Source organism: Frieseomelitta varia, unplaced genomic scaffold (assembly GCF_011392965.1).
Source record: "Frieseomelitta varia isolate USP_RPSP 00005682 unplaced genomic scaffold, Fvar_1.2 scaffold_582, whole genome shotgun sequence".
Taxonomy (NCBI): domain Eukaryota; kingdom Metazoa; phylum Arthropoda; class Insecta; order Hymenoptera; family Apidae; genus Frieseomelitta; species Frieseomelitta varia.
Genome location: NW_025110348.1, coordinates 716734 through 726030, shown reverse-complemented (window position 1 = coordinate 726030; position 9297 = coordinate 716734). Strand labels below are relative to the sequence as shown.

General features: G+C 39.5%; 1 protein-coding gene across 1 annotated transcript; it reads left to right on the top strand.

The window, feature by feature from the left end:
• Positions 1–2511: 2511 nt before the first annotated feature.
• LOC122534278 (kynurenine/alpha-aminoadipate aminotransferase, mitochondrial-like) lies at positions 2512–8155 on the top strand. The gene is made up of 8 exons (XM_043664765.1): positions 2512–2920; positions 3025–3212; positions 3936–4106; positions 4722–4973; positions 5652–5831; positions 6718–6844; positions 7207–7415; positions 7514–8155. Exons 1-8 carry the CDS (start codon positions 2827–2829, stop codon positions 7595–7597), a joined length of 1305 nt encoding a protein of 434 aa, XP_043520700.1. The 5' UTR covers positions 2512–2826; the 3' UTR covers positions 7598–8155.
• The last annotated feature ends 1142 nt before the right edge of the window (positions 8156–9297 follow it).

The following is a 9297-nucleotide window of genomic DNA, read 5'->3' as shown; positions in this document are numbered from 1 at the left end:
AATTAAAATTGCAATCGTGTGACGCGATCTAACTGGTTCACGAGTGTCGGTTTTGTTCGAGTTTTTTCTTCGGAGTACGAGTCTCTTAGCGTTATTGAATTTTCACTTCCGGTCAGTCTTGCTGAACTGAAATTAAGGGACCGATTTTATCGACTTCAATACAATTATTTTCCTCCTAGTTTTCTAGAATTTGTTTAATCTCGCTCGTCGTTTCGACATCGATCGATTTCTTACAAAGTTACACAAATCTCTCCGCGGATTATGTAATCGACTGAAAGTGTGAATCCGATGTTATCTAGGATTTTGCATAATCAAACAGTTCGATGTAGTTCAATAATATCGTCATGCGTATGATGTCAATAAATTTGAAAACAAAAATATTGACTGTAATCGACGCTATGTGCTTATACGTGCTTATATAATAACAATTACATGTTTGAAATTTCTGTGTAAATATAATAAATCCAAGCTTGATAACTATAACAAACGTATCTTGTTGAAATGTTTTTGTAGCTTGTGGAAGAAGAATTTCTGAACTGTTTCGTCAAAAATATGCTTTGTTCCTATTGGTAGCAAAATAATTGGTACCAAAAATATTTGATACAACAGGAGTTTATCGATTTTCCTTAAAAAAGTATCAAGTATTCAGGCATCATCGAATAACTTCCTCTTCAAACTTTTATCCAGCGTGTTTATTAGAAAAAGTTGTTATCCTTCGAACAAACTTCCCCGTCAAGTAATCTTCGTCTACGTGATTAGACGAGCTGTTGCGCGAGAATGAAACGCAGTCTAGTAAATGTTCGGTGTTTCTTGCATCAGCATGGATTCACGCTGACGAAACTCCTTGTATGAGATTAGCGTCGGAAGAAAAATAATGAAGCCGGCGTGCTGCCACGATCCTCTGGTGGGAGATGCTCTTTCCACAAAAGATGTTATCTTTGTAACCAAACTACACGTGCTACATACACACATGCGTCAGCACGGAATGACCGATTAAACGAGGCAAAAAAATAAAAAGGAAAAAAAAAAGGAAGAAAAATAAATCAGGGTCGGTCGACCACGACTTTCGTTTCTCGCGCGCGTTGATAAAAGTAAATGGTAGGATTCGTTGATAATGCAACTGAGAAATTGTCCTTCGCCTGTTCGTCGGTCGCGAACGAGCAAGGAATCGACATTCATTTACGTCGTCCAATGTCATTCGTCGTTTTATCTATTTCTCAGCAACTGTATTCCCACAAATGTATCGCTGCTTCTCGAATTCCCCTCGCTCGTGATCGGACAAGAGGGACGAGAAGAAAATAGAATCGAACGTTCTCGGTGGCAAACACGCCCGGTGGCGCTCGTATGTTCACGAAACTTCGAAAACGATCGGAAGGGAATGCGTTCTTGGGATGATGTTTGGCAGGAGACAGTTAAAGGCACAGGCGGAGAGTAATTTCGTAACGAGGCAATTAATCTCGTCGCGACGTGCTTGGACGACGTAATCGTTAGACGTAGAAAAAGGTTTGTATGAAAGTTCGGTGTTTTGTTCGATTTTACTTACGGCGATATTGGATTTTATCCCGATATTGGAGTTTTAGTAACAAATGGCTAGTTCGATTTGATTAGTCTCTTTTTTTGTCCTATAGTAATATAGTTTCAGTTCGATATTTTTTTTCCTTCTCTCTCGCTCTTTCTCCCTCTCTTTTTCTTTTTTCCTTCTTTCTTCTTCGTTCTGCAACAGTTCGATTGCAATCATGATGTTACGAGAAGGATAATTGCAGTTTTTGGTATCGGTACTGGTAATTGCTCCGCGGAGCATTAACGGCGCCACTGTTGAAGGAAACCGGGTCATTTTTATTTCCAAGTTTTAGCGTCACCCGTTCTATGCACACGAAATGCTGATCTTTCGTTGCATCAAGATGAACGTTAAATATTCCATATTTCGTCAGACGTCTATGATAAGCCTTGATGACGTGTCATCGAAAATCTCGATTTTCCTTCTTCCTCGGATCTCTTCTAAGAATTCAAAAATACCCGCCAAAAAGTCCGTTCCGGCTGATCGGCGCTGATTTTTAAATAGACATATTTAAATCAGTTCAATTTCGATTCCACAGTTTTTCGAAATTTTCACAGCTTCATTTGGTCAACAATTTCTCCATCTTTATTAGAAACAAAGAAATTTAGTTGCCGAAAATGTTTATCCGAAAAATCGTGCACCGATGGAAAATGTCACCGTCGTGTCGGGACTACAACACCAATTGTTTACAGCCTGTCGTGATGTCTTTTGCATCGATGTCCATTGTTTGCAACATCGTCGATCGAATTCCACGAAAAAACCGTCTCGAAGCCGAAAGCATTTTCATCATCCTAAAAGATGCATCCACCCCCAACGTCTGTCCACGGAGATTGATAGTAGTGGTAAATAGTGGAGGCAGCTACTAGTATCTAAATACACGAACGGTGTATTTCTTTTTGAATATGTTAATGCTATCTGACGCAACCAAAGTTATCGCTAAATATAAAAGCCGGGTAAACGAGCCGCGCTGTCAGTGTTGTTAGTAATATCGTTGGTGTTCGACGAAAAAGAATGTGTTGTTAATCCATTTTTGATTCCCTGCTCTTTTTTTCTCACTCGTTCGTTTCCTGTCCAACCTGCCAGCGGTGTGTTTGCCAGCATATCGGGATTTTTCGCGAAAAAAATCATATTTTTCCCCCATAGTTTCCCCGTTGCCGTTTGCCGTTCGTTTCGCTCTCGATCCGTTCGATTCGTTCGGACTTGAAGGTACACACACACACACACACACACACACACATACACACATACCGGGAGAACGCGAACGAAAAATGCATAAAATGAAAGAGCAATTCGAGGTGGACTACTTGTCGTTCAGGACGGAAGTCTCCAAATGTAGGAAATCGCTCGCCACCAGAGAATTGAGTAAGATCCTCGTCAAAGATCCTACATTTATTATCGTTGGACGAAGAAAAAAATATAGGGAAGTCGTTTCCTAACGAACGTTTTTTCGCGCTTTCGTCTTCTAGCGAAAATAGCGTATTCCGCGTCGAGCAGCGTGGTCTCGCTGGCGGAGGGCATGCCGAATGAAGCTACCTTCCCTTTCAAGGAGATCTCCATCAAACTTAACGACGGATCGTCTTTCACCCTTGACGGGCAAGAATTGGGCGCAGCTTTGCAGTATATTCCCAGTCAGGGATACCCGCCGCTTCTTCAGGTAACTGAAAATTGGATTTCACTCGGGGCAATTTGTTTCATGGGTTCCAATTGCCAGCACGCCAGCGCGAACCTCTTCAATTCTCGTTACACGAACGATCCTAGCGAGAATCTAGCCGTCTCTCGTTTCTGCACGATAATGTGCAAACACAGGATTCGCGGCTCGATAAAATAACAGGAAGCTGACGATGTCGAGGATGTTGCCGGGTCGCGACTTAATCGAATGATCAATGAAAATACCGGGAAGTTTGCGGAATCTCGGTCCTTCAATTTTACGTCATTCTCTAATCCATCGCTTTCTCGTTCAACGACGGTCTAATCTTGACTGTTATTAGATCGTATTTGTTACAGCAGTATATTATGTAATCTAATCTAAATTCATTTCTAAATGCATTTCATTTGATAACGTAAGCGTGTTCGTTTATTAAGATTTTTTGGAATCTATTTCTCTCCAAATCGTCCGCAAAGTTCGAAATCGTATCGCGAGATACCGAAGATATCCAAGTTCCGTGAAATTTCGCAGTCATCGTTTGATGAAACGTACGCGGCAAGCATCTTGAGCGGGCAACGATTACGTTCATCAGAAACGTGCGAATAGTCGCTTCTTTCGCGATTAAATCGCTTCTTTCTCACCTTTCCTTTTTTTTTTCCTCTGCCCCGCGCTTTGAGATAACGCAATTGCCTTCAATATGTTTAACGACATTGGATATTAAATTGGTTTCAGAGCCTGAGGGAGTTCCAGAGGAGGGTGCACGCACCTCCCCTATGGGAGAGCCGTGACATCATGATCGTCTCCGGAGCTCAGGACGGATTAAGCAAAACTTTCGAGGCCATACTCGGCCCCGGTGATTCGCTCCTTGTGCACGATCCTTTTTATCCAGGCGTGCAGGTTGTGGTCAGTAATTCCCAGTCTGTTTTTCAACTCTGTCGCGATTCTCTCGATTCACCGCGATTGAATTATCGCGGAAGTCGAAGCGGAGCTCTTGTTAAACAGAAAGAAATGTTGGCTCTTTCTTTTGCTATTTAACGAAGGACAGAGTGAAACGAAAATTTGAATTCGCGAAGCGTTAACTACGAAAGAAGATACGATGTTTCTAACGCATGAGATATCGAATCATAAATTTAGGAAAATTAGTTGCGGAAATATTTATCTACTTTACGATTATTACGATAAGATATAAGAAATATTTATTTCCATGTAAATGATTAGTCCGCTTGAATTTATCGATTTTTACGCCGTATAGGAAAAATGTTTCTGGGAGAGATAAAATTATTCGAAAAAAAGATAATCGACAAATATGTATTTTAACAAGTCTAATGCTTTTAATTTTCTTCCGATGAACATCCTACTACGTATCAAGTGTTCGTCATTTTCAATTCAATGCTAAATAAGTAATAAGAAATAATAGATAATTTCAAAATGCACTCACTCACGACGATGAGTATAGAATATTTTCACAGTAGTGGTTCGTAGAGATAGAATCAGGGAAAAATCTTTTTTCGATTACAGGGTTTGCCGGAAGTAATCCCTATTCCTCAAGACGAATACGGTGTAGATGCAGATATTTTAAGAGAAACGTTGAGGAACAGGAAGCTGTCTGGCAAGAAAATGCCGAAAATAATGTACATAAACTCGACCGGGATGAATCCCACAGGCATCATTATCCCTCTGGAAAGGAGGAAAGAGATATACAGGTTAGCGTGCGAGTACAACTTCTTGATTCTGGACGACGATCCTTATCACTTCGTGCACTTCGACGACGTAAGTGATACTCTTCTTCTTTTTCTACTTTATCTCGTCAGTTTTTCCATCATTTATCTTCTCCTGTCATTTTTTTTTTTTTTCATTTCCGTTTTCTTACGACGCGAAGATATTAAAAAATAATAAAAAGATCGTTTAAACCAGAGATGGGACGATAAATACGCTCGGAAAACAGCTCTGGAGATTATCCAACGAGAAAAATTACGGCATTGATAAAAATTAATTGATAATTGACGAGACTGGTAAACAAGAAAAATTATGTCATCTATCAGTGACACTAACGGAGAAAAATTTGCGGCGATTCGCACCCTTGATCTCGGACGTATTTCGAAGTTTGAAAAGAAAAGAAAGAACAAATGTAATAATTTCGCGAGAAAAGAAAATGAACGAGGCATTATTACACGATGTTTATGAAACATTGTAATTCCTTTGACCGGTATAAATTCATAGAGCGTTTCAATCTCTCTGGAAACATGTGACAAAATAGTTTAAACCATAAAATCATCGAATGAATATCAATCATCGTTCCGACCAATTACTCAAAATATCATTTAGTTTCTAAATTAATCATACTAAATGTTATTCCACGTTCGACTGCCTGAAATAATAGCCCGAATAATTGCCACTGTCGGCCGTGGACAGTTTTTGATAATATGTTGAAACGAATTGCACGCACAGGTGGAACCGAAATCGTTCTTATCGTTGGACACGGAGGGCAGAGTGATTAGGCTGGACTCGTTCTCGAAAGTGATCAGCAGCGGTCTCAGAATAGGATTCATCACGGCACCGGCTCCGCTGATAGCGAGCATAGAGCTTCACTTGCAGAGCAGCCACCTCCACGCCCCTACGTTATCGCAGGTTGGTAGGGTTGCTTTTTTCCACCCCGTAAAGCTTCCCGATGTTCTCCGCCGATGGTACAGTCACCAAACGAGAACAGCGGCGAATATTTTCTTTCAAAGTTCAACTTTCACTCACGATTGTGATCTTATCGAAGATGGATAAGATAGTGGCGACATGGACGAAACAAAAGACACAGAAATTTCCAATTGTTATCCTGATTGGTTTGGAATCACTTAAACGTAATTTTCAGCGATCTTGCCTACATAGATTAATCGCAACCCCTTCGTCCGGGTTATCGCTCAACAAATTTACTCTATTCGCCGACTTATTGATTCCGATTCTAACGGAACATAAGCGTTTCTCCGTTTTTCGTTCTTTCGTGAATAATTTGACAAGAATAATTCGCTTCTCGAACTTTTGCTGAAGGTTGACGATGTTAACACGAAACAATAATTCCCGAGATATATAATATGAAATTTTAATCATTGTAATTGCTCGAAGGCAATGAATACGTAGATAAATGTATATATGCATGTGCTCGAAGACAATGAATACGTAGATAGATGTATGCGTGTGTGTGTGTATGTGCATGTAAATTATGTATCGATATCACGCATGTCACTGCACGCTTCGTAAAGATACGGTGGATAGTTATGCATCATTGTGCAGACATAAATATTATTTCTCCGGAATGATAAAGCCCCGCGAAAAATACGGAGAGCCTCGCACGCTTCGCGCAATTATCATTGGACCATTGACTAAAATGATTGGACGCACGCCCATTGCTGTACCAACGGTGGCGCGTGTCGGTTCTTATCGCAAATGTAAACATAAATCGGCGCTTATCGGCGGCGCGAACGCGAACAGGGAACGGTTTCTTCACGATTGACCGTTGTTTTTTTAGGTGATAGTGTACAGGCTGATGAAATTATGGGGATACGACGGGATAATGAATCATTTCATGGGGATAAGACGGTTTTATAAGCAGCGAAGGGATGTTATCGCCAGGCTTGCTGAAAAACACTTGAACGGTTCGTATGACTAACAAAATAATCCTTATCGTACACTTCTTCCTTGAGTTTAAAGAAATTGAAATCGCTTTTGAAGAAACTATTAGAAATTGTGCGTGTTCGGGAAAATTCGACAAGTATTTCGATCTTAATACGCGTTTGTTAGTAGATCGTTTGAATAATTCGAAATTTAGATTTGAGAAGTAATTGAGATAGTTTCATTGTTACATTTGTTATTCGTTTGCTCATTTGAGTGTAACACTTTTATCGTGAACGCGTGAAATTTATTTTACCAATTTGTACTTAGTAAATGTTTTATTTTTCTTTCAAATAAGCTGGAATTATTGAAACATTTTCAAATATTTCTATCTCCTACTTTGCAGATTTGGTAGACTTTGTGTTACCTAAGGGAGGCTTCTTCCTCTGGATCAAAGTTCGCGGTATTAACGACACATGGAAGATGATTATGCAACGAGGAATCACAGAAGGTATCATAATGGTACCTGGTTCAGTCTTCATGAAGGATTCTAGCAAACCATGCAACGCTATCAGAGCTAGTTTTGCCAAAGCTTCTTACGAAGAAATGGACTTGGTAAGTTGCAACTAAACTCAGGCTGAAATATTTGATATCGACGGAGCTACGAAACTTACCATTGTACGATAAATCTAACTACGTTTCTTGATTTTCAGGCAATGAAAAGGTTGGCAGACCTAATCAGATCCGAGCTGCGAAATAATTACTCGATAATGAATGAAAATTTGTTCATAAATTAGTGTATCTTCCGTCATCTTTTATTTGACGAAAAACTAACTTCAAGTTTCAACTTCAAAGTAATTCACAATTAATTACAACGTGACAAACCTTGTATCGATAGAGCAAAGTGTAGTATCGTAAGTTGATATAGTAGAAATTATCGTACCGTATGACGAGAATTTATCGATTAATAGTAACGTACAACACAAATTATGTCGATTTTGTTAATTTTGCGAAAATTCGTCGATCATGTCTGCTAGAGGACCGTAGGGTCAAACTTTTCCGTCAAGCTTTAATATTTATAATTGCGCATTAATTTTTTTAACCATCTCGTTCAATCTGTGATTATTCCATCGTCTCGAAAAACCATCAGTAGCTTAATTGAAACCATCAACATTTTGTTCAATTAAATTCAAACAATTAGTATGAATATCGTGCGTACTTAATTACCGTAGGAATTCGCGGATGTATTTTTTCGCGTGTGTATTTATCGCGAATCGGCAAAGTATTGTATAAATTTAAACTATATTGTATAAAATTAACGTTTTTCCATTTTTAAATAAAATTGAGAGTTGATCGAAGTTGTTGGAGTTTCTTTTTTTCCCTGACATCGTTTAATATCCCTGTTCGTCTGTTTCGAAGTTTTCAAAGTCGACTTACACATGACTCTACAAATTCATCGACTGGCTGAAAGTTGGCTCGACACAGAAGGGAAAGATAAACAGGGGATGTGAAAGCACAACGAGAAAGAGAGAAAGAGAGAGAGAGAGAGAGATAGGCGAAACGCGCTATAGAATCGAGGGATAAGGGTGGAAGACAGGGACTAAACTCTTTCACTTAACGCTAAACATCTTAACTACCAATTAATTGAACGAAATTAATTTAATCTGCTGCAATATCAGCTGAGAAGGATCTATCCCGCGGCCTGCACACGTTTTCTTAACGTCGAACGTGCTGCTCGCTCCATGCTATTTTCCATCGCTGAAATAAGTGGCATTAAAAATAAACGGCGATCTTAACTAATCTTCTTGACAAAGAAATGATCCACGTTTTTTTTGCCTTTCTGTTGCATTTGCGGTCCGAAATACACAGTACCTTCGTTCCTCAGAATATTCGACACTAATCCGATTACCTATAAAGAATATTTTCGAAATGTTTCTTCGAACGCTAGGAATATTATTTTTCGATTGGTTGACCGCCGAGGGAAAAATTTCACGAATAAAGTAGTTTTAATTGTTCGAGCTTTATTTGAACGTTGCAATTGGTTAAAATTGGTAGCTAACAAGGTCTCTGTATCTTTAAATGAATGAATAAAAAATAGCAAAGTCAAAAGAAATAGATTGGATAAAAATTGGAAAACATTTCGAAAAGAGAGAGAGAGAGAGAGAGAGAGAGAGAGAGAGNAGAGAGAGAGAGAGAGAGAGAGAGAGAGAGAGAGAGAGAGAGAAAAGACGCAAACGATTACGAACGAAATAGCGACGAAAGACAGGGTGAGTGAGGTTAATACGCGGGTAATGACGGATTTAAGGCGAGCAGCTTGTGTATTTTCTCAGTCGGGAAAACGAAGGGAAATCCCCAGGCCCTTCGAAGATATAGTGTATATTAAAAGACGTTTCTACAGGTCGTTACAGGGGATGCACAGATACGGCCGATCATACGAATGGCCACATTTTCGCGAGTGGGATTTTGGCGAGAAACCAGTTCACTTTCGTTTTCCATC

Coding starts and splice junctions, on each gene's coding strand:
- LOC122534278 (XM_043664765.1), top strand. CDS start 2,827: ATGCATAAAATGAAAGAGCAATTCGAGGTGGACTACTTGTCGTTCAGG. Junction 4,107..4,721: donor ATCCAGGCGTGCAGGTTGTG/GTCAGTAATTCC, acceptor TTTCGATTACAG/GGTTTGCCGGAAGTAATCCC. Junction 6,845..7,206: donor TGCTGAAAAACACTTGAACG/GTTCGTATGACT, acceptor CCTACTTTGCAG/ATTTGGTAGACTTTGTGTTA.